This window comes from Rhinolophus sinicus, linkage group LG04 (assembly GCF_036562045.2).
Source record: "Rhinolophus sinicus isolate RSC01 linkage group LG04, ASM3656204v1, whole genome shotgun sequence".
Taxonomy (NCBI): Eukaryota; Metazoa; Chordata; class Mammalia; order Chiroptera; family Rhinolophidae; genus Rhinolophus; species Rhinolophus sinicus.
In genome coordinates, this window is record NC_133754.1 from 28986434 (window position 1) to 29012478 (window position 26045).

General features: G+C 40.6%; 1 protein-coding gene and 1 long non-coding RNA gene across 3 annotated transcripts in view; one reads left to right on the plus strand and one right to left on the minus strand.

The window, feature by feature from the left end:
* The window catches only part of OBI1 (ORC ubiquitin ligase 1), a 39660-nt gene extending 38424 nt beyond the window's left edge, over positions 1-1236 (minus strand). The window contains exon 1 of one of the 2 annotated variants that reach the window (XM_019742584.2): positions 1104-1236. In XM_019742584.2, the coding sequence (XP_019598143.2) occupies positions 1104-1175 (72 nt within the window). In that variant the 5' untranslated portion in view covers positions 1176-1236. The remainder of the gene's footprint in view (positions 1-1103) is intronic. The other variant, XM_074329417.1, reaches the window with a different exon arrangement.
* LOC109453090 (uncharacterized) lies at positions 1215-25646 on the plus strand. The gene is made up of 9 exons (XR_012495459.1): positions 1215-1823; positions 5804-5889; positions 6733-6866; positions 9415-9892; positions 10032-10146; positions 10266-10720; positions 21944-22688; positions 23495-23694; positions 25352-25646. It is a non-coding gene; the product is annotated as an uncharacterized LOC109453090 (long non-coding RNA).
* The last annotated feature ends 399 nt before the right edge of the window (positions 25647-26045 follow it).

Here is a 26045-nt window from a genome sequence, read left to right on the forward strand (position 1 = left end):
TCAAGCGTTATTAGCTGCTTTCATGCCTGACTTCCTACTACTTCTTGAACTTAGTAAATTCACACAGAACCCCAAACACCTAAGGCAGTTGATCGTATTGGCTGGCACTCAAACATTTGCTCTATGAAGTTTGTATTTCTCAATGCTAAGCCTGCGGCTGTAGGTTCAGTCTGCAATTGGGGGGCGGGGGGGGGGGGGACACTGACACACCCCAAACGTAAGAAAAATTTAGTGGAAAAAAAAATCTGGTTGTTCACAGTATCTTCTCCATTCTTGATGCACATGGTAAAGAAATGCTCTTTTGAAAACCGAATGGGAGGCACAAACGGAAAGGAGAGAGGAATGCAGCAGAACACTCCAAACTCCCATTTCTAATTCAAAACTTTCCCCACCTTGTTTCACACCCATTTTAGGCACCTCTTGCATCACAAAGAGAGGGTATTCCATCGCGTGACTCATCCGTTCTTGGAATCCAAGACCACACCTCTCATGCTAACCACCACTCAGGGACACGTTCTATTTACTTTTCAAATTCTGCACCCAGAGCAAAGGCCATTCAAGGTCGGGGGAAGCAAAAAGAAGGATCCGGGACCTGGAAGATTCCCTGCCTAGCACTGCAGGCCCAATACCATGACCCTCCTAGTTGTGCAGGGGACGAAAGAACCTTCGGTGAGGTCCCTGGGAAACGTGCTTTCATGGGCTTCACTACATGCCATACGGGGTTGCGCCAGAGGCGTAAAATATCGTCGCGATTCGTGCCTGACGAGGCCACCTCGGAGGTCGGCGCGGGCCGGCTGACGCCGCGGGCGGGAGCGGGGGCGCTGGACGTGGCAGAGCCGCCTCGGCAGCCTCCCTGCAAAGCCCAGGCCGCTGTCATCCTCCTCCGAGAGGCGCACAGAGGAGCCCACTCATCCCTGCGCGCTGCCTCCAGCCCCCACCCGGGATGCGGCCTCCCGTCGCCCGGGGAGAACACGGGTGCGGCGTCTTCGCCCATGTCCGCGCCGCACGCCGCGTCCCCGCTCCACCCCGAGCCCGCCCTCGGCTCCGGCGAGCTCCTTCCGACCCGATCCCGCTGCGCAGCGGTGCCCGGCATCACCCATTACCTTCCCCAGGCAAATGTGGCACGTGATGGGCAGAGTGAGCGACAATGTAACGTTCTGCACCGCCTGAGCCATGGCAGCGTTCAGAAGCCCGCCAACACGGAAGTCCCGCCGCCGGCCGATCCGGCTGCGACGGGGGCGCGCGAGGGCGGCTACGGCAACCCGGCGGGGCCACGGCCTCGGGCCGACACGGAAACGCGCTTTCGGGGCGCGCGGTCGCCCGGGGCTCTCCCGCTCTGCGTTCTTTTCATTAAAAACAAACAAACAAAAAACAAAACTTTCTGCTGTTCGGGAGCTGCAAGCCTCCTGAGAGTGAAAGGGAAGGCGGTTCACTACAGCCGTGGAGCATCTTCAAACTTTAAATGAAAGCGTCGTAGTGGTGAGGGGACAGGAAGAGAAGGAAAGCTGGTTTTTAAATTCCCGAATCTCTCCCTACACACACTGCAGACACACAGTGCCGTCAAAACAGGAAGAGAAAAGACGATCTCTACATTTTATTTTTTCAAAACAACTTGGCCACTCTCAGCTCTCTTCGTAACCTTCAGTGATGTAATGTCATTTAAAAACAACACATTGTGATTGTCCCCCTTTATCTGTTCAGGAGACGTTGTGGACACTCCTCGCAGCTTTCCCTGAAGACACGCTTTCGCTGTTGGCCCGTCTGTGGTTTCCATCCAAGATGAGGTTTAAGGGACGGGACCACAGACTGATTAACACCCACAGGTGAGGAAGCTGCAAATAGTGAGTCTTCCACACTCCCCGAAAGCACTCGAGTTTAAAGCTCTTATTTCATAAGGTGCAAGGTTGGATATGAAATGTACCACTGTGCTGCTGAACTCCGAAGGGGAATATATGAGGTTGTAAGTTCCCATGTCCTACCAATGAAAAAGGAAAACTCTAATAAAAGTTCCTAAATGAATCTTGAGTATAACAGATTAGGAATTTAACTGCACCTTTTAAGTGAGGAAGAGCCAATGTGATCACTTTATGCAAACAAATACAATCTAGGAGTAGGGAGATTTAGAAACAAAACCAACGGAACTATTTTTACTAATCTTTCTGGGAAAAGAGGCAGCATTATCACAGGAGCAGCCTCCTGGTTAAAAGAAATAGGGTCTGCACCTGGACTGTGAGGGTAGAAATCCCTGTCGGAACAATTTTCTGGCTCTCCGGGCTTCAGACAATTTGTTTAACCTCTCTGCTTTTTAGCTTGCTCCTTGGTAAAACATGCGTGTGTTAAATGAAGTCAATGCATGCTTACTACCATGTCTATAAAAGGAACAGACAGTAAGATTGGAGCATCTAGTAGTTCACTTGAAGAAGTCCAAGTCCTCACCGGCGACAGTAACAATTCTTCCACGTAGCTCAATAACTTCATTTCCTAGGAATTGGAGACTATCATGTGCTTGGAATTGGAGAACTGAGCAAAATAGTCATATTGATTGTTTAATGGTCACTTTTTTTCAGAATGCCTGGCATAAAAGTCATCTGGTTTGGCTATTTCCTGGCTGTTTGAAGTCATATTTATATGGGGACTAGAATACACATGTTTGCTAATGCGTCTTTCACATTTCCTGGCTGTAGAACTCAGGCTTCAGAAGGAGAAAACTCTAGTGCCATTCAGATTTCCCCATCTCAGTGTGTTCTCCCCTATTCTCATCTTGCCCATTCCCTGTTCTCACCTTGCTTATTCCTAAGGTCGTATTTTAGGGCCTGTCATTCCCATCCTCTGAATAGGATGTAGGATTGAGGATGTCCTGCCTCTCACATCCATCCCTGGAAATGGTGCAGAGGAAGACACGTTGAAGACAATTTTCCTTTGAAAGACTTATCCATTGCTACTGAGGCAAGTTCGTTTCTTGTTAACCATTCTGGTGATTGGTGTTCTCAGTCACAAAGATAAATTTTAAAAATCATAACCAACACTTTAAGTAGAATATTAAAATCTAGACTATTTCCAGCATCTCTTTCCACATTTACTGTCATTGTCACAGCTTCTCAGAGCTGTTTTAATGCTCTGTCCATACAGCTACCTGATCCATATATTTCTGTGCTGATTACATTGTATTAGAGTTTATTGTTTATCTGTTTGTCCCTACAACAGACCTGTCTGTTTCTTGAGGTCAGGGATTGTATCTGATTTATCTAGTATCTGGTATCAAGTGACTATTCCGCAAACCATAATATGTTCTTTAGCTATAAAGTACCTTTGTTACAGACCCAGGCTGTTTTAAACATTGATTGTCTTTACTTGTTTTTTTTTTACTTCAGAATGGAAGACTGTATTGCTTTTTGCTAATTGTAAAAATAATAAGGCTCATCTTAAGAAAATTAAGCCATTTATACATATATAAAATAGTAAGTAGAAGTTCCTCTACACTTATGCCTCAACTCTCTGTCCTGCACGGTAATCACTATTAACATTCTAGAGCATATCCTTACAAACATTTTAATTGATACAATACTGTGTGCCTAAGCACAAATAGGATCATACAATAGCATACTTGCTTTGTTCACTAATGCTTTATAGATAAGCACACACACAGACACACACACACACACACACACACACACACACACACACACACACACACCCCTAAATGATATTGTTAGCAATACCAGCTGGTTAGGACTCTCTCTAGATCCAGACTGATTCCAAGGCAATTCCCAGGCTTTGCTTTGAATAATGCAGATGGTTTAAGCCCGGGAACTATGTTTTCCCTCTGCTCTATGAAGGGCATTTGCTCTTTTGACAAATCATGTTCATTTAGTCATTATTTGGCCAAAACTGTTAAATAATGTTGCCATTACTCTAAAAGGAAAACAAAGATTACATGGTTCCCTAACTTTCTGCTTCATTTCTTTCTCAACTTGTTAGTAGCTTTAGCGGGAGTCCTGTGACCTGTGGAGTTCCAGCAGATATTGCACCTGGAATGGGCTAAACCCACCTAAATCCTTAGAATTACGAACTTTTAGAACTAGAAAGGATCTTGGGGGTTTTTATGTGGGACTTTCATTTTACATATGAGGAAACTGAGGCATAGATAAGGCAAACCGCCAGATAATGGTGGAATTAGAGCTAAATCCTTGATCTTGCTTGTGCTCTCTGAGATAGTTGGCCCAATGCCTTCATGTAAGTGCAAGATGTATTGTTATTAATAAAGTAATTCAGTAATAAAAAAGTCAGTCATAATTGAATTTCTTTCCTAAGAAAACCATCAAATAGCTATGGAACACCTTTTACCCCTTGTTTAAATCAGATTCATTTTTATGATAAATTATTTAAAAGCAAGCTTAAAAAAATATAAAATCTTAAGTGCTATTAAAAATTGATTAGGAATGCATTATTCTTTCATTGACCCAGTTCAGATTGTTTTTTTAATTTTTTTTTGGTCAAAGCTAATAAATTTGAGTAGATGTTTCAGACAGACATTTTGTAATCATTTGGTCATCAGTCAATTAATCACAACTTCATAAATATTGATTTCAGATTACATTTATTTTTCATTCCTGAAAGACAATCTTTTTTTGTTTGTTTGTTTTGAATTTATACACCCCCACTTGGATTGTGGTTAACACTGAGAAAACTCATAAAAGTTGTATTAAAAATTAATCAGAGGTTCTGGTCCAGTTGCATGGACATCAGGCATGGTACCATCTTCTCACAGGCTGTAAATTCTGAGCTAAAATGTCTGAAGATCATGGCATGAAAGATGCTTGTTACTATAGCAGAGTAGCTTGACTTTTTCTTGCACAGTTTTTCTTTTTAATATACTGCCAAAAGTTAGCATTCATTCATTTAATGTATTTTTATTAAAAGCAATAAGGAACAACTAACTCAGGCAAAGTTCTGTCTCATGGAGGATACATTCTAGTAGAAAAGTTATGCTGCACTGGCTTGGCACCAAATCCCAGCCTCCTGAGTAGCACTTACGGTTTTAATACTGAATTTGCACATCAGCTTTGTATGTGATCACAATATAAGTGATTGCAGAAGAAATAAATGCATGTAATTAGTTATTTGTTATTCCACCAAAATATAAATATTTTTTATGTGCTAAGCACTGGTCTAATGGTTGGTTATATACAGCTGTGGATAAGACAAACAGGGTCACTGCCTGCATTTATTCATTCAAAAAATATTTTATTGACGACCAATGATGTGCCAGCCACTGTACTATTAATGAGCCACCTTATAAATGACCCAACTCTTCTCTTCCACCATAAAATGTCTATTTCTACAGTAATTTTTCTTCTGGATGCTCTTATTGTTGGTTAGCCCCTGGGACTGTGACACAGCAAGTTATAATTTTAAATATTTAAAAATGTTGAAATTGGATGATTGTTTTAAATTAGGTAATTTTTGAAAGAATATTTTAGTTCCGCCTAAGGCTAAGTGGTACTTTACAAATGTTTGTTGATTGCTAGAGAATAAATGAAGCAAATATCTCCTCCTGGAATATCATAACAGGAACCACTTAAACAGAGAGGGGCTGGGATTTTCCAGAGTAGCAGAATAGGGAACCCAGCGCTGAGATCCTGACTGTTTTTGTCTTTAAATTGCTGACAGAGCACTTCTTCCTGCTCTTAGTGTAGGTGAGAGCAGACCTTCCAAAGTAAGATCCTCTCGTAGGATCTTAAAGTCAGGCCCCTGTTTGCATCCTATTTACTGAAACCCTGTAAATATTTGCCTTCTCTCTCAGGGCACCTCTCCCAGGAAGACTTCCTACACTTGACCATGTCTATGGCAGCTGGCTGGAGTCTTGCCAAGTTGCATTACCTCTTTTAGGTAAGACATCGACACCTCCTTTATACGCTCGACACCCCCAGTCATTGTTTTAGCAGCTGAATCATTTATTACAAGTGTTATGTAAGATATGGCTTCATTTCCTCACATCACTATCCTCAACACTTTGATCTATGACTTTTCTTTCTTTCCCACCTCACACAATTTATTATGACCAAGTCTCAAGTTTCATCTCTTTCATGATACTTTTCCTGTCCACTCCAGCCTCCTCTTAATCCCCTTGCCTTTCAAATTCTTTATCATGTAGGCTCTATATGAACTAATTTTTTTTTTTACCTTATGCATTTATGCTACAAACCCTTATTTAACATCTACTGTGGGTCAAGCACTGTGACAAATGCTAAAGCTAAAAAGTTGAAAGGAAGGTCCAGCCCTGTCCTGGTGAAGTTTATAGTCTAAATGCAGGAAAACAAAAATATGAGAAAGTCACCAATTATGTCGTGAGTTAATTCGTGCAGGAGTAGGAGGGAAAGCACCTACCTCCGCCATGCACAGAGGCACAGACACCTCTACTGGGCTCTCCATGTCTGAAAAATCTTTCCCTGACCAGACAGAAGGTCCATGGGTGGCATAGTGCTGAGCGCACAGGGGATCTCAGCAAATAATGACTGACTGTTTGGCAATCTATCCCTTCTTTAGCTCTGTCTCTAGGTCTTTCTATCTCTATTGCCATATCATCATTTTAGAATGTATATTCATTAATTTGAGCAGTTTTTAGGATTAGAGAGAACAAGTGTGTGTGTGTGTGTGTGTGTGTGTGTGTGTGTATTCTTACTTAAGAATGATATTTTCAACCCATCAAACAATTTTATGTTTCTTTGCAAGAAATAGGAGGATGTGTCCAGAATAGCAAGGCGATGGTCAAGAGCCCTGTGGGGTAAGCTAGGGGAATGGCCTCTTCTGCTGTACAGCATTTAAATTCAACTTAGAGGAAAAGGTGCATCCACATCAAAAAACAGGTAATGAGCGATGTTTCCTCAGAAACAGTTGGGAGGATTGTAGCATCAAAACACCTTTCCTTCACCCTTGCTCCACCAACTGCTTCCACTGTCTCCATTCCCCTGCCTTAGAGAGTGCTGGCCTTCTAGCCCCAGAAAGTGGCTAGAAGTGGCCTCCACAAGGCCAGTGGACTCCTTCTAAGTAGCTGAGTCTGATTGCCATTCAAAGAAGGCATGATATTATGTGATCACTTTAGAACTATCACATACACAAAACAATTCTGAAGCTGTGGTAGTTTGGTGGTCAAATCATAGTATCTAGGAGAACTTAGAGTTCTCTCCTTCTTCGGCATGGCTTAATAGTGAAGGTCTGGCCATTTTATTAGAGTTCAACTTGTGTGACTAGAGAAGATGATATCCAGTGGGGGCAAAGGCATGAACAAATACACACTCTAATCCACCATAAATTAATAGTGTAATTGAAGGTCATTTTGCAGTGAACAAGTATTACTGTTCACCGAGACTGAACTTAATGAGAGCTGTATTTGTTTGCAAGGGCTTCCATAACAGATGACCGGAAACTGGGTGATCTAAACAATCGTAATGTATTGTCTCACATTTCTGGGGGCTGGAAGTCTGAGATTAAGGTGTCGGCAGGTTTGGTTCCTTCTGAGGGCTGTGAGGAAGAATCAGTTCCATGCTTCTCTCCTAGCTTTGTGTTTTCTTACCTGTAAACTTGAGTTCATGCTATTTCCTCTGCATAAAATGCCTTCCCTAATCTATAGCAGTAGAAATTTTATCCACCCTTAAATCTCCATCTTAAAGGTCACCTCTTCACGAAAACTTTCTCAGTGTTCCTAACTGAACCTTCTTCTTGCTTTGTTGGCAATCTTTGGTGTTTCTTGGCTTATAGAAGCATCACTCCGATCCCTGTCTTCATTTTCACACTGTGTTCTCCTTGTGTGCCTGTCTGTTTCCAGATTTCCCCTGTTTATAAGGATAACAGTCATATTTGATTAGGGGTCTGCCCTACTTCAGTATGGCCTCATTTTAATTAATTACATATGTGATGATTTTATTTCTGAAAAAAGGTCGCATTTTGGGGGTTAGGGGGTTAGGACTTGAATATGAATTGGGGAGCGGGGACACAATTCAACCTATAACAGTAGCCACTAATCCTGTTTATAGTGATGTCCAAGTCCCACCTCCTGAGCACGTGGTTGGTCTGTCCTGCCTGGCCCTCTTGTCTGTGGCAGGGCTCTGGTTCTACAAGCTGGTAGTTTGGCAAATAAGATGCAATAGAAATAATCTGGTTACCTTTTGGCGGAAGCATTTTGTTGCCTGTTGGAGGTTGTTGAGAGCTCTCTTCGTCTGCCGTGGTGACCAGTAACATTTAAGACAGTTCATGCTTCACTATTTAGTTTCAGTTCCAGAGTGAATCAATATGAGGCAAAGCCCCTGCTTGACTCTTGATAGGCAAATAGCCTGAAAGGGAACTAAACCTTTATTATTATATGTGATTAAGGGATGTTATCATAGCATAATTTAGTTTCCCCTGATATAACTTTGGGTGATATGATTTATTTTTATTTTGTTTATACTTTTTGCCATGGACTGAATTGTGTCTCCTAAAATTTGCATGTTGAAGCCCCAACCCCTCAATGTGACTGTATCTAGAGAGAGTCTTTAGGAGGCAATTAAGGTTAAATGAGGTCATAAAGGTGGGACCCCAATCTGATAGGAGTGTGGCTTTGTAAAGAGAAGATTCTCACTCCCTCTCTCTGTCTCTCTCCCCACAGACACCACATGTGGGGGACACAGCAAGACAGTGGCTACCTACAAGTCAGGAAGAGAACCCAACTAGACCTAGCACCCCGATCTAGGACTTCTAGTCTCAGAACAGTGATTACATAAACTTCTGTTATTTAAGCCATGCAGTCTATGGCATTTTGTTATGGCAACCTGCAGACTAAGACACTTTTAAAAAAATTAATGCTTATATTTTCTTACTTATACTTATTTAGATGACTTTCTTATGAGTTTTCTTATTTATGTTTTTTTATACTATAAAACGTAATACTTTTATAACCATAAAAGTTTTAACATTAAAAAATATCCTTCAAAACATGCATCATTATACCGTATATTTTAGTGGATGTGTTACCCAGGTTGTCTTTATAATGAACTAAATTCAAAGGAAAAATCTCAGTTCAATTCAATTTCATAGAAAAGTTTTGAGTGTCCATCCATTGCTCTCTCGGCCACTATTTTAAGGATCTCGCACAGACCTCCTACTTCCCTTTCTGCAGTTAGACTTTTAATGATAGTACATATCATTTCTGTACTTCATGAACTTCACTGGTGATTAACTGTGGTAATTTGTGTGACTATTCACCAAAATCAATGTCCCCTCCACTTCCTGGGAGAAGATTGTATTTTAGAGTTGTATTGATGTTGGGCTTGATCAGGTGACTTTCTTTGGCCAATGAAATGTGAGCAGGAGTAACATAGCCTGTTTCCATGCTGAAGCTGTCCCTGCTTCCTCACGCCTCTTTTTCCTTTGCCGTAGCTACTGGACGTCTTGCAGAGGCAACTGCTCTCTAAGCCTTGGTCCTGCAGTGAAGACAACACAGAGCAGAGCCTCAGGTCATGTACAATAGACTTGAAACGTGAGCTAGAAATAAGTTTTTGTTGTTATAAGCCACTGAGATTTTGGAGTATTTTTTTATAGCTGCAAATCCTAGCCCTTCCTCACAGATACAACAGCCCTGCTCTCTAAGGGCTCACTTTGTGTGAGACTCTGCGGTGTCTGTCTGTGCACACAGCACAGGCTAACCCTTTCGTGGGACTACATGTGTGATAGACACAGAGAGAACCCTCTCTGTTCTCCCTTTCAGAGGGATCTTCAGTCCTCGTTGTTGAGAGTATTGTCAGCAGACATCCTTCAGCGCTCAGTCCCTTCAGGGTTTGCCTCAGCTACAGAGAGACAACTGTTTCAACCGAGGTCCTGTCTTCCAAGGCTGGCCCTCATTTGTTTACTGATGGAGGTAGGGATATAAAGGACGACACTGAGGGTGGCCATTCAGCTCTAGAGCTCCCCATGGGATCTGCTGAGGTGTTGACGGGCCTGCATCTAGCTTGACTTCTTCCTATGACCAGCCCTACTTCCTCCCTTCCCCTCTACAGGTGTTGGTCACAAGAGCACTTCCTGACAAACCTCCTACATGCTCAACTCTGTTTCAGAGGCTTCTAGCCACAGAACCCAGCCTGCAGCAACATGTCTATCTTTAAAAAAAATAAGGTGTGTGTGTGTGTGTGTGTGTGTGTGTGTGTGTGTGTGTACACGCGCACTTATAAGTTCTGACAATTAAGTTTGCGACCTTGTTGGAACACTGTTGCTAACCTTTTTTTTTACAACAGGTGGATTATTCATTATGAATTTGTACCAACTGGACAAACAGTTAACCAAGTTTACTATTTGGAAGTGCTGAAAAGACTGCATGAAAAAGTTAGACGACCTGAACTTTTCGCCAATGATTCATGGCTCTTCCATCATGACAATGCAGCAGCTCACACAACACTGTCTATGAGGGAGTTTTTAGCCAGTAAACAAGTAACTATATTGGAACACCCTCCTTACTCACCTGATCTGGCCCCCAATGGCTTCTTTCTTTACCCGAAGATAAAGGGAATATTGAAAGGAAGATATTTTGATGACATTCAGGACATCAAGGGTAATAAGATGACAGCTCTGATGGCCATTCCAGAAAAAGAGTTCCAAAATTGCTTTGAAGGGTGGACTAGGCACTGGCATCAATACGTAGCTTCCCAAGGGGAGTACTTCAAAGGTGACCGTGGTGATATTCAGCAATGAGGTATGTAGCACTTTTTCTAGGATGAGTTCGCAAACATAATTGTCTGACCTCGTATACACTGCCAATGGCTCGCTGTGCCTTGGTGTCTTCTCCCATTCCTCGTTTTGTTCAGTCAATATGCCATTAATGCCAAGTAGCTGTAGTCAGACTTCGCTCTTGTGGGCCTCAGAGACGTCTGCCTTTTTCCAGTGGATATGTCAAATGTGCAAGTTTAACTTTTCACGGGGTGACCTAGTTTTTTTCATTTAAAATCACTGGTATAAGAAAGAACTTTCAGAGGTCAAGAGGCTAGACCACTTTGTTTGTGTTTCTTTTTATTTCTTTTTAACATTTTTCAGTATATTAAAAAAATGAAAAAATGCCAATAGAGTCTCACAAATACTGTGGTATATTTTGAAAATTTACATTTAACACATTAATTCCTTTAGCACACAAATACAATACAATTACTTTCACTACCCAAAATAATTATAGAATTCATTATAGAATATTAATTCCTGGCACTATAGGCAATGTTGTCGTATAAAACTTTTGTTTTCTGTTTTTGTTTTTGATCCATGGGTCTCGTCACCATTAGTGTGTCATGAAACCAATTAGTGGGTGACGAGCAGGGCAACCAAGGTGTGAAAAACTCCTGCACCTTCTCTTTCTCCCTCCAGGTTGAATTGGAGAAACGTCTTTCTGTGGGATTTGTGTTTGCCCACTTCTAACCCACAGGGTCTTGGTAATTTATACTGACTCTTCTCTTTTCCCATCCCTTCACCTTCACCTCCATCTGTCCTGGTTGCAACCAACACTTTAAGAAATTTTCAACTGAACACAAATACGCAATACATTGCATATGGTAATGATAAATATTATTTTGTGCTGGATTGTGATGTAAGATAGATATTTTCCAGAGGTTTATATTAAAAAGTTTGAGAACTAGTATCCTAATATACATGCTTAGGCTGAATGATGGATGTCTCCTTTTAATATCATCAGTGTGTCTATGATGAAATATTTACATTCTTTCTGAGATAATGTGAATAGTCAATATTTCAGTCATATGATAAACTTAAGACTTGGGCCAAAAGAGTCTTCTGGTCCTCCCCCAGTCACCCACGCTAAGCCAGAAGGGATGTTACCAACCCAAAGGGGCTTTGATGAATGCTTTTCTTGTCTGCCCTCATTCCCTCCTCTTCTTACCCCATTCACCGAAGCATACAGTTAAATATCTTATGTTTTCAAAAAATAATATCAACATAGTTCTGGCTTTGCAAAAACTAAGGGGAAGCGAAAGGGAAGGGTCTAACTTTTATGGAAATTTCTTTCTCAGACACGTAACTCTAGCAGAGCTGTAAAAAGTAACCCAATAAGAATAGTAATCAGCTCAGCAGACTTTTCTGGAGTGTGTACTATGTGTTCCTTATAACAAACCCTGTAGCCTGCCATTCTTCCTGTTTTATAGTTAGAAAGTTGAGGGTCAGAGAGACAGCAAAACTACACAGCTATTAGATGCTGTAATGGATTTTCTAACTTGTGTTCCAGTGGCTGTTCATTCAACAATCATTTGTCAAGACTACACTATGTTCCAGAAAATATGTATTATACCTGGAGGATATTAAAGTGAACAAGACATGGTGTCTGTTCTCAAGGAGCTTGAATCACTCTGGGGCTAGAGATACATTTAAAACGTGATCATATAGCAAGACAATACAGCCATAACAGCCACCACTGATGGAGCACTTATTCTGGGCGAGGTGTGAGGTCTGCACTGTTCTATGGGGACCCGAAGGAGAAAGTTGCTTTCAGGCAGGGATCAGCTAGGTTTTTCCATCATGGAGAAAGGATAGTTAGAATATTCAGCAACCAGAAGGGAGAGCACAGCCCCTTAGATCAGTGGTGTGTGTGCAGAGGAACCGACTGGGTGAAAGAGAGTCTTTTGTTATCAGGATGGGTGCAAGAGTTTGGCTATGGAAGGGGGGAAAGGGAGACAGAAATATTCCAGAATTTGTAGCTTGGACAACAAGGGGGTGGTATGGAATAGACAGGCAATGACCGAATTTTATAAGTTCACTCAAGATTCAGAATTGTGATGTTAACATAGATACTTTCTGTCTGGAAGAATGAACACTTCCTAAACTGTTTGGATTTGTCATAAATGACTAAGTTGTGGGAAAAGCTGACTGAATTAAAATCAGGTATTTTTTTTTGCAGGAATTTATCTTGGAAAAACAGAATATATCTCAGTATACTTCAATATGCAAATCTTTTCATGAAGGACTCGATTTAAAATCTATACCTAAAAATTAATGAAATAGGAGAGTTCAGGTTTAGAATGTTTATATAGATATGAGAAACCAATGCAGTGTGTGGATAGTGTATAGGTGATCACCAGAAAATGCAATCTTGTTGAGAGATAACAGGATACTGTTAAAAGTACATTTTGAATTCATTGATCTTTCTGTAGCTCAGTCATTATTTTGTCATTTTTAACCATTATTTGGATGGATCTACAAAGGATAAAACATCATTGTTTTAAAGTAAACTTTTAAAAAGAAGTATGAAAGCCACAAGTTTTTAAGAATCAAAGCATGTGCTAAATGGGAAACTTTTGAAGTATTACCTAAAGTCCTCTTTTAAACTGATGAAAATGTTTTATTTAGAATATGTTGGGCTTTTTATGGAAAAATGGAGGCAATGTTCTACAAAAGGAAAGCAAGGCATTAGGGAAATGTACACATTCTGTATTCACACTGTATTATGCTGTATGTGTATACACCCCCTTCCCATCCACATGCCTGCTTTTATATACCCGTATAACAAATATCTATTGTACAAAATTCAAATAACTAGAAAGCTTGGATAACCAGAATCTATATTACATGATTATAATTGAAATTTTTAATGATGATTCTGTGACTCTGAAGGATCTTGAGATGCTTGTGGCATCCTGAAGGGTATATTAAATTATGTCAAGGTCAATATTATTGTTAATTCAATTTTTCTTTATGATTTGGATATTGGTTATCCCTCTGTGTGATACATTGTTGCTATCATTTGACCTAAACGGTTAATTGACTATGTTTTAATTTTCTGTATGTGACTATTTGTGAAAAAGTGAGTTAACATGCACATTTGATTTCATAACTGGTCTTTAGCTGTCAGTACAAATGTGGCATTTAATAAAATGTCTCTTTAATATAAAAACAACATAATCTACATGCCCCACTGCTGCCTCGTTTGTATGTTTGCTTCTACATTTAATTTTTGAGGTATTTGGTAGAAAAAAGATTTTTTTTTTGCTTTATGAAAAAAGTTGACGTAGACTGTTAGCGTAGGGCATCAGTGAGCCCTTTTCATTCTCCAGTGTAGAGTTTCGTTCTCTAGATTTTGTTCTGTGACTCTGTGTGTCTCTAGCTGTTCCAAGTTCTGACCTTCAGTGATCATGCTTGGTTTGGTAGAGGCATCTCTAGGCAATCAACATTTGCCAGAATGTGCTTTTTAATTCTCTCTAGATTTGCCATCCCTAGTAACCAAGATTGAGTGTTCAGATTAGAGAACCCCTTCTTTTGGAGCCCTCTCCTTTTTCCCACCCCCAATTGGAAGGAATGATAAGAGATTTGTTTTCAGGAGGGTAATAAATGATCAGTTTACTGGATTCCACTTACTGGACTCCAGTCACTGTTAAGAGCCATAAGTGCTTCTGTTCACTTAATTCACCGTAGTACAACCCAGTGAGATTGTTACTCTTTTACTTTTGAGAAAATGGAGATTCATTCATTCATTTTACAAATATAGACCAAACACATATTATGTGCCAGGCCCTGATCTAGGTTTGAGTACAGAGCAACGCATAAAATAGACCTAAAGTCCCCGTCCTCTTAGAGTTTACGAGTATGTTCCGGTGGAGGCTCAGAGAGGTTTTGAGACCTTGTTCAAAAATAGGACATTTATCGTGGGGTGGGACGTAGAGCATGTGCTCCTAACTACTGTTCCGGCATTATTTTCTCAGTCATGGAAGTTCTAAGGAGAACTTCAACCTACAGTGCCTTTTGAGCTTTTAAGTCAAAATGTCACAGAATTTATGTTTCAGAATTTATGGTTCAGTAAGTGTCTGGGTGTCTATTGTGCATGGAACTAGCACAAGACTGAGAGTTAGGCAACCTTTAGTTGTGTCTCTGACGCTATGTAGGGGCGAGTTCCCAGGCTTCTCTCGCCTTACAGCTACTGGATAAGATGTCACTGAGTCACTCTAATGTCATAATAGTTTTATGTGCCTAAAACTTTAAGATGCAGTGTATAAAAATGCATGCACTCCAAAAGCATATACCAGATGCTGACTTTAGGGAACGTAAGCCTTGTGCAGAATTTTATAGTTTTCACAGCTCTGTCAACATATTATCTGATTAGCTCATCATCAGGACCCAGTGAGCAGACTGAAGAGATGCTATTATTTCAGTTTTACATTTGAAGACACAGGCTAAGGGGCTGCGCTAGGACACAGAACTACACACATTGGGACAAAGACTCAAATTCTCACAAATTCTGGCCCAGCTGTCTCTATTTGGAGGACACGGTTGAGCTTGTCTTGGAAAGAGTTGTTTATTAACCTCTTACTATATTCAAGACACTATGAACAAAGACACATGGAACGTGGGTCCAACTGTTCCTACAGCACTTGCAGATCAGCAGGGGGACAGAGAACTCCTAAAAAGAGAGAAAATGGTAAGAGTCTTAAGAGAGATTCAAATATGTGACAATGGGAAGCGGTTAGTGGAAAAGGTTATTTTAAATGGGCATAAAAGGGAAGACTTCATAGGAAAACACCATTTGAGCTTGTCATATATAGATGCATGGAGTAGGAGGAAGGGAATTCTAGGTGGAAGTGATAGCACACGCTAAATTATACCAACAGGGAAGCACTCAGAAACAGCCCGCAGCTCAGTTTAGCTGGGTAAGGGCAGCCGTGCAGACGTGTCAGTCAGGTGGGCTGAGGCCAGTGGTCGAGTTCCCCAGGCTGTTGAACTTTGCTCTGTAAGCTCTTGGGAGCCAATGGAAATTTCTGACCAAGGGTGTGCGTGATCAGTTATGCTTCAGAAAATCTGACCTATCAACCGTATATAAACTGGACTGGATTGTGGAATAAGAAGGGCAGAATATTATGCATGCTGCATACAGCAGGAATAAGAGAGAGGAATCTTTATAGGCTAGAATATTGAAAGATTCCTTAGAGCAGGCATGACTTGGTCTGGGCTTGGAAGAATGGTCAAATTTGCTAAACGGAGGTTTTGGTAGATGAGGATGAAGCTGAGTGAGATTTTAGCATTCACTCTCATCAAGGCTCTGGTCATTTTAGGAATAAAAAGATTTATACTCTTTGAACAGCAAAGTGAATAAACAGGAGTGCCCCAGAGTGAATCCAAGGGTTCAGAAAGCTCTGCAATCAACCCAGGATGCAGAGTTAGGGGCCAGGTATGCTTCCTGGGCTGCAAGACTGAATCTTAGGGTAAGTTTAAGCCAAGGGGGATGCCTAGCACCAGTCTGGGACCGCGACACTGTCATTCAACTCTTAATGAGAACATCAGACTTTATGGTGTTCCCAATAGCATCGAAACTTAAACAATCATCATTAGATGTATAGAGAATAGGTGGAAGAAATCAGACCAGGTGGCTGGACAAAGCACAGACGCTCTGCCTGAAGCAATGTAGATCGGCTGTAAACAGCTGCGAAGCAGCTGCAACTGACAGCCCCCGCTGGCATGCTGCTGCTAGTGACAGGCCTGCTCAGTACCAGCAGAAGTGACATGAAATCTGCAAGGCTAAGCACCGGGGCACTGAGCCTTGCAGGCCAATCCCGAGACACACATGAGAGGCAGACTCTGCTGGTTGACTCATTGTATCTCACTTGCCCAGGAAGGAACAATGCCAGCAGATTATCCTTCTTACTTCAAAAGAAGATTAGGAGGCTCTGTTTTGAGTTTCTTAGGTCTTATATGCCCTTGCTATGTACGCGGCCACCCTCCTGCAATGCACAGTCTTTGGTTTGTTAATGCTTGTGTTTACGAAATTGCCACAATGTTGTCCATGGTGGTTTATCATTTTACATTCCCACCAGCAGTGTGTTGGAATTCCAGTTGCTCCATATGCTCTCCAGCAGTTGGTATGGTTAAGCTTTTATAAGTGTAGTCATTCTAATAGGTATGTTGGGGTATCTGTTATGGTGTTAATTTGCATTTCCCTAAGGGATCATTTCATGTGCTTATTTGCCATCATACATCTTTTTTGGTGAAGTATCTGCTCAAATCTCTTGCCCATATTTAGAAGTGTCTTCTTTTTTTTAGCTGTAAGAGTTTTTATATATTCTAGATACAAGTCTGTGGTCAGACATATGCTTCGCAAATATTTTTTGTCCCCCTAGTTCGTGATTTCTCTTTTTAGTTTTATAACTATCTTTTAAGAAGAAACATTTTTAATTTTCATGAAGATTTTGCTTTCTCCTTCCCTGATCTCTTTGATGCTTTCAAGTCCAGGAGTGAGGCAGATTCTTTTGGCCCACCTTGGCTGATGTTCAAGCAGGGCCATGCCAACTTGTTTCCAAGTTTAGTTCAATATTCCATTTTCTATGGTTGGTAACTCCATGGTTTCTGTGGCAAAGAATGGAGAGATAGAGTAAAAGACGATTGGGTAAGGTGGAGGTTTTATGGGAACTATCATCAGATCTTAAGTTTACCTAAGACTGGTGCTCAACCCACTCCAAAAGATTTTGAGGATTTTCTATTCAACGAAAGCAGATTTCTTGACAAGTGTCTTTTTGGAGTCTCTTGTACCTCTTGAAAAACGTGACTAATATAGAAATGGAGGATTTGATTCTGAGCCTTGTGATAAAAATTCAAAGCTAAGAGCAACTGGCCTTAATTTCCAGAAAGATATCTGAAATATCCTTTAAAAAAGTATACTTCATGCTCTTCTAATAATAAAAATGTGTTCCTGTGTCAGAACCAACTAAGTAAAAACAGATATTTGTTTCCAACCCCGTGCTTACTGAATCACAATTTCTAGCAGCGAGTCTCTATGTGATTCTTATGTACACCCACATTTGAGAACCATGGCCAGAAATGTCTGTTTTATATGTTCAATCAGTTATATAATACTAATGCTGGTCTCCGTGCTGGGGCCAAAGGGTCATAGGAAGGCAGAATTTATAGCACATCTCTGGCCTTTTACAATCAAAATTAGGTGCTTCCAAACAACACGTCAGGAAAACATGCCTGCCTCTGGGAGAGGAGGAGTTAACTTGCAGAATGCTAAGTAGCAGGGCTAGATTATTACCTGCTCTAGGCAGGAACGCACCTAAGTCTATTGGCTGCAGGCAACGGAGTCCCTAAGGGGCGTGGGACCGAGGCATCTGTGGTTGGGAGGCATTATTTACTGCCTATTCTGTGGGGCTGAGAAAAGTGGATGTCATTTTATTGAAGTCCGAATGTGGGGGGGAGAATGGCAGAAGTCATTTCCGAGAGGTTTGGCATTGGGTTGCAGAGGTATAACACATATTGAAGCATGACTTTTACATTTTTTTCCCTAACAAAATACAAACCTTGTAATTGTTTGTGGTAATTAGTATGTTAGCACAATGCTCAAAAAGAAATGTTTACCATGAAATACGAAAAACTGTGGGCAAGTAAGACATCCCTTTCGTCCACCACGTGAGACCATCCAAAGTCAGTGGAATTTTGCAGCCATATTGGAGATACACTGTAATTCTCCAACTCTTTGCCCTTGTCTGTGTATTTTCCTCTAACTCTTAGGGACATTCTATTCATCTTTCAATGGTAGTCATAAGTACCAGGTACTGTCTAACCTCATCCCTATTCCCCTCCTCCATCCTCCAGCTTAAAGATTCTCCACAGCTTGTTACTGTCTACTTTGAACTCTTTCTTCCTGTGGGAACTCATTGCTTTGCCCAGGTATGTCTCGTCGCTGTCCTTATAATGCCAGGCAGAGGCCAACATCTGTTTTCTTAGATTTGCTATTTTTCCCATTATCTAAAATGGTTTTTCCCTCTTCTGCTATTTTAATACAACCTATATTTTAAGATCCAGAATAAATCTCATGTCTTTCTCAAGTTCTTGCCTGACCATGGAAGTCTACCGTTATCTGCCTCTTCTGCAACTGTAGGAGTCTGTACCTCTTCTTTGGAATTTTCCATAATTTACATGGTTCATTATCTTTTCATGAGCTTTATCTTCCCAACCAAATTGTAAGCTTCTTGCAGGTTATATGTCTTCTACTTCTTCACATTACCCCATAAGGCTGTCATAGAAATCTGGCAATTCTAATGTTTCCTAGTGAAATTAAATATATGAAGAGAAGGTTCTAGAGGCTGGAGTTACACACAGATTTATATTCTAATCTGCAATGTAGAACATACTTGAGTCATACCTGTGCTTCTCATATCTCACCAGATGGTGAGCATCTAGAGGGCAAAGAGTCTCACATATATCTTTGAATTTCTAGTTGGCAGTGAATTAATGTTTGCTGAATTAATGATTAGGAACTTTCTTATAGCATCAAGAAAACATGATATGCTCCATTCCTACCTCTGAACATTCTTTTCCTTCTGTTTTTCATCCTGCTTTTGAAACTAGTGTCAGTGGATGGAACTGCTTAGAACAGGATGTGGTACCTCACATACACCCTGCTGTTTCACATGTCTGTGTTTTCGCTCATGCAGTGCCCTCTGGAATGCTCTTTCTTTCATGACTTGGCCAACATCAATTCATTCTTCAAGCTCCAGCTCACAGTTTCCTCTAGGAAATTTCATCACAACCAGTAGGAGTTGAGTTGCCTCTCCTCTGTGTTTCCAGAGCACCCTGTCCATACTTCTGTTTTAGCCAGGGGGTGATTTTGTTCTTCAGGGTTCATTTAACAGTGCTTGAAAAGATTTTTGATTGTCCCAACTTGGGGGAGGGGGTTGCTACTGGTATCTAGTGGGTAGAGGTCGGGGATGCTGAGAAACACTTTATAATGCACTGGACAGTCTCCCACCCCTCCCCCCGCCCACCCGCATCTCAGAACAAATAATTATCCACTTCAAAATGTTGATAATGCTGAAGTTGAGAAATATTGGCTTAAATTGTGGTACAGAGAAGTATTATTTGCTAAAAGCAATGCTTTGGAAATTTTCAAGGCTATGCTCTCATCTCTGTGATTTATTTGTTCAGGAAGACTTAGATATGCATTAACAGTTGGGAATGAACTTATAATAACAGCAACTTCTGATATGCTAGTGAAACGGCTTGGTTCCTAAGTGTGATCAATGTTGGAAATTAGAAGTTAAAAGCTTTTGTTCATGCAGGGTTCTGTAGGCTTACTAAAAACCTCTCTCTGCAACTATTTGAATTCGTTTCAGGTAAATTTTAAAAGATCAAGCCTTTGTGTGTAAAAAATCAATCCCACAGAGATTCAGAATGGCTTCTCCTGGTCAGTTATGAATTGAACTGGGGAACTTTTTGAATTTTATGTACTCAATGTAGCCATACTCCCACATAAAACTGCAGGGGGAACTGTACTTACACAGGAGAGACTCTGGTATGTAACTGCATGCAAACACAGCTTTCAAATGACTTCAACTCACCTACTTAGACCAAAGAGGCTGTCAGTTAATTTAACAAACTATCCCTGTTCCCTGATCTTTGGGCCATAAAAATTGTTCATCTGCTCAGTCACAGGCCATTTAATTTTGGATGCATCGTTGCCAGTTGGTTACAGTAATTAGCATTCCCTATATTGTGGCAGCTTCCCTGAAGCTATGCTAAGTAGGGTTGCACTTTTGTGTGGAAACATAAGCTGGATTGTGCAAATGAGTCTGGCCACCCATCTTAGAGACAGAAGCCCTAACTATCATCTTCTTGGCTGGGGTGCCTTCCAGGCCCACCTGCAGATCTTATTTACTGATTATTAATGACAAGAACGGTAGGCAGCTGTGAAAGGCACAGCATGGCAACTCAAAGCTGCAACTCAAAACTATCCTCCGTGGGACTGTAATTTTCTTGAATGACACCTGACTTCATTTTAATTTCTTTCTTTGCTCCAAATGCACTTGTGCTGGAGAAATGCAATAGAAATTCAATGAGCTCCACGTTTAATAGGCAGACTTGCAACATTTGTTGGTGCATCTGTTAGATTCCTGGCATAAGTGGAGCATTTGGAGGGGAAATACACATTTGTGTTTGTGCCAGAGTTGGCACACAACCTGTAAGGTGATGATTCAGCAGGGCCCCTGGTGAGATACGAAAGAGCAAGGTTACCTAGTGCTTCACTAGTTGCCAGTCTATGGAGATCATATATTATATATTACATAGATAATACATTAACCCATATATTATATGGGTTTAAAAATCAAGTTTGATTGAATAAATGTTAATCTTCAAACAGCATCAATGTTCATACTTAGGAGATCAGAGTCTTACTCTAATTTTGAGGGACACAGTATTCTGTATAAAACGGAAAATGAATTGCTTCATTAGGAATGAAAACTGGATTTAGTTCTTTGAAACGCGCACCTCTGTATTTTAGTTTGTACATCTGCAGAGTTTTGGTTTCCCGGGAAACCACCATGCAAGAGTTTGTAAGAAGGGTTCACCACACATTGCTTTATATCCAGAGTGATTTTATTTCTTTTTCTAATATACTGGAAAGTAATATTTCATCAATGAAATTTACTTTTGCATGTTTAATGTTCAGATTAATAGGACAAACACCTTGGATGTAATTAAACATAGGTTGTGTTGTTTTCTTCCATTGACTGATGCTAATGCAAATATGCAGCTTTAGCTCACATTAGTTGCCTTCGTGTCTTTTACTGCAAGGCTGAGTTGTTCAAATGAATAAAAGCATCTTAAGTTGAAATTTTGGGGGGTGAGGAACTTATAAATTTTATGATGAATTAACCATTTTGCTGTCCAATTTAATCACCATATTCTCTAAGCACAGTGAACTCTGCTAATTAAAAAATGATCTACATAGTCTGGGTACAATTAATCTTTATTTGCATAAGTTGTGAGGTAAAATAAAGTAAATATTACAAGTAGAGAAAAGAGCTACTTTCAGTATGTGGTGAGTAGGCGTGCAGTGGGAAATGGTGATAATGACCGACAAGATGGGGACAGGAATGTTCTCATTAGTGTAGCTGTTTTCTCTTTTACTTTACTTTTTTTTTTTTTTTTTTTTTTTTTACAGGCGTCTACAAAGGATCATTTTCAGAAATGTAAACACAAGCACAGAAACTGAATAAGAAAAACGGATGTTTGGAACATAGCTGGTCTATGTCCAGTAATTTCTCATTGCATTTGTTACAAAAAAAAAAAAAGAAAGAAAGAAAAGAAAAAGAAGAAGAAAAAAGAAGAAGAGCAAGAAAGCCGTGGAATGCTCAACAGAATAGCCACAGCAGGAGAAGCAAGGAGCAAAGGACTTCAGGACCCCGTTTTAGAAATTCCTTTAGACCACATCCTAAGAGCTACAGTAGGGATAAAAAGTGGGACAAGTTCTCATTGTCCAAGATGTATTTCTGTTGTAGTGGGAATCTTTAAAAGCCAACACCAGGATAGAAAAGCTAAGCTCTGCTTCCAATTGCCTTCTACTCTTATTCTTTTTTTTTTTTTTTTTAAGGTAGCAGAAATCGTCTTGCTTTCGATAGGGGAGGAGGAAAGAATGTAAATACTTGTCTAAGAGTATTGTGGTGAATGGCCTTTGGAAAGCTTTATTGACAAGCTCAACCTCAATTATAAATGAAGGGAAAGGCAAAGTGTTTGTAAAGGCAGTCTTTTTATTGGGGTCTCCCAGCAGGTTATTCTGGCCAATGTCCAGAATGAATCAAGAAAGTGAGGAATTCAGAGCCACTGAAAGTCTGTGCTCCATTTTATCATCCTCAATGGCGATGCAGGGTGGGGAGATTTGACCCTCTGGAGAATGAGCAATTTCTTAGGTGATTGCGAGGAACTTTTTTTTTGGCCAAGAAGACGTTTTTCTAGGGGAGTCGGTGGTATAAGAAGAAACAAAGCTTTAAGTTTCTGAACTTCACAGAGTTATTTCTTGTATGGAACAAATACACATACTTTGTTTAGTCCCATCTGTTAGTTAGCAATAATAATTCATGTGTCCTAGTATCTCAGTGAACTATATCAAAATTGGTGAGAAAATAAAATGATGGGAATAGATATGAAATCATATAACTTAAGAACTCAAAGAAAGGAACCTTTACTATCATCAAAGCATAGAAAGTAAATAATAAGAAATTAATTTCTTCCCAGGAAACAAGCAAAACATGATTTTTGCTCCATTGTAGCTTGTATTTAAAACAGTGGCCAGGCTTCTTCTTAATTATATGCTGCTTGTTCTGCCCTGTTATTGATTCCAAGAAAATAAAGGGACAGTTGTAAGATAACTGAGGCCTGGTTTTTAAAAATTCTCTGAAGTGAATACCCTATTCCTGCAATCAGAAGTGGGTCTGAACCTGGCCTCACATATCACGTGGATGATATTCAATCCTGGAAGTCATCTTGGGAAGCCAAATCAATTCTCTAGCCATTCTGGATATTCACATCTAGTACCAAGTGGATTTAGAATGGAGATGGGAGGGATCTATCAGTAAGGAATATAGTAGCACTCTGATAGTGATACCTTGGTTTATACATATTTAAGGGGGTGTTTATTTACCACCACCCCAAATCATCTGGGACAGGTCTGATTTGCTGACTGCATTAAAATATACCCTCGATTGGTTTTAATCAGGTATGATGAGGCCAACAGATCAGGAGACAGCTGTCAAGAAGGAAGAAGCTTTTACTCAACAATTCCCTAGAAAAAGGAGGTGTAGCCCACAGGACCACATGTGGAAGCACCTGTGTCTGTCAGGAGCCTGAAGGAGCAAAGGGTGAGCATGACCACAAGCATTTATTGTGGTTTCTGCAAGAATGACAAGGCAGGGCAAGGTAAGCAGTTTAAGTTTGGCTACTTTGAATACTTTCAGTGTGCTTGAGGCTGTAAGGGTGGTCTAGTGTTCAGGTACCTGGCCCCGGGGTGATTCAGGGCAAATATTGGCTTGGTGTTGGAGAGTTAGTTAAAGGAGGTGGTTGGAGTTATGGGTTTTGAATTGGTTGGTTTGCATAAGAATTGGCGGATTCTGCAAAAGGTAGGCCCTTCTCTGGTCCACAAAGCCTCCCAGATGGCAAGGGATCTTAAAATATAGAAAATAAAAATCATGATTAATACACTGGCTCTGCTTCAGTCATACAGCTCTGTTCTGTAGGTCTGACCTGCAATGCAAGGTGAGGTTTTGAGGTTGGTTGGATGTTGGTCTTTCTCTCAGAAGAAAAAGTGAGATCTTGACAACAGATGGGAGCTTATTTTAAATGTTTGGCCAAATAACCCTCAAGGGAGTATTATAATAATTATCATACTTACTATTTATTGATTCATTACTCTGAGCGAGGTACTATGTTATGCACTTAACATATACTATCTTATTTATTACCTTTTTGACAATGTAGGTACTGTTATCTCCATTGTAATACGAATAAACAAAAGCTTAGAGAGCTTTAGCAACTTGTCTATGGTTACTTCATTAACAGAAAGCAGGGCAGAAAGAATCCAGCTCTGACCATAGAGACGGAGGTGTGTGCTCTTCACAACCTTATAAACAACAACAACAATAGCAGAGATGAAGAGCTTGACTGAGGGCTGCCACAAACTTAGTTTTGCAAAGTAAGACTGAAAAGAAGGGCAATGTTATTACAACAAAAGAAAGATATTTGGAAAAAAAAAAACCAGAAATCAGACAGCTGTAATCTTAGAATATAGGGCAACTATTTCCATGGACATAAATGCAGTTTTATGAAAACTCTCTGTAGTGCCCTCATTTTTCTCCTGTCACGGTGGGTGGTGTCTGATGTGCGTGGGTCTGGGATTGCTGTGTGGCAACATGGCAGTTCTGAGAAGGGATAAAGAGCCCTGGTACCTACTGGCCCTGCTCAGGATGTGAGGTCAGGCCCTACAGGAGGACATGCTCCAGGATTATAGACAGACACAGAATTTGAGTAGCTGATGAGAACTATACAGCTCTTCCTAGAACCACCATTATTCAAACGCCCAGAGCACAGACGGCAAGGGATGAAAGGGATTTAAAGCAACTACGAAGAGAAGAGATGGATTTGACATCTTGTTTGAGTGAAAGGCAACAGGAAAAATGGTTTGTTCATGAGATAAAATTTAGCAAAGCTGATGAAGACAAACGTGAGGGATGATTGAATAAGGACACGGGAACTTTTTGCAAAGATAACTGGTGACCAAATGTTCTATATCCTCATTAAGGACAAAAAGGGGACATTGGCTAAAATAGCAGCAGGAAGGCAATAAATCAGACATGAGCACATGATGACAGTAAGGTTCTGAAATATTGGAATTAGGAGTAAGAAGCCCTGTTCTGACTCAGCCTCATTAACTCTTTGCTGTTGACCAATATGAAGGATGGAATTCATTTTTCTGATCTTCTCATTGCTATTTAGAGCTAAAACGAGTTCTAGCACATGTCTTTAACACTTCCACTTTGCATTTTTCACTCCGATAGAATATTTTTACGTTTTTTTCCAGAGCTATTGTTGGAAGAGGTCATCAAGGGGATCTGACCACTGGTTGATTCGAGAGCTGGACCCGGGTAACTGGAAGCTTCTCACCTCGTCCCCATTCTTGGAATGCACATTCTGCCCACCATTCCCACACTAGGAGCTGTTTTAAAGACTTAGCCTTGAGAGAGTAAGGTGTTTTTGCAACCATTTGGACTATGTATATGACTGAGCCACTATATAAACATTGAAGGTTCTGGCAGTGGGGGCCAGAAGACAATCCTCATAAGTTCCCTTGCTTATTTAAACTGTCATCTTACCAATCTGGAGTGGTCTGCCTCTTTCTTCAGTCTCTCCTTGCCCTCTGTGTATAAGGAGGCCAGTTTGCAAACCAAACAAGCTATCTATAAGATTGAAATAAGGAACTTCCTTTTTTAAAGTTTGGAAACACACGGTAGATTGAGAAGGGAGATGTCCTACCTACGTCTCAATTTGGCCTTTAGAAATGACAGCAATACTACGTCTCTATACACACAGGCTAATATTACCTATGACTGTGATATTATATATCATAGGAATATACAACTCAGCAATTCTGGAAACAGCTTGGGGGAGCGGGAAGTGTGAGTTTCATGATAAGGGCCCAGCCAAGTCAAACACAGTGTGTGATAGATAGTCTGGCACTCAGGAGAGCTGAGTTCTTGTTTTTGCTTTTCCTATCA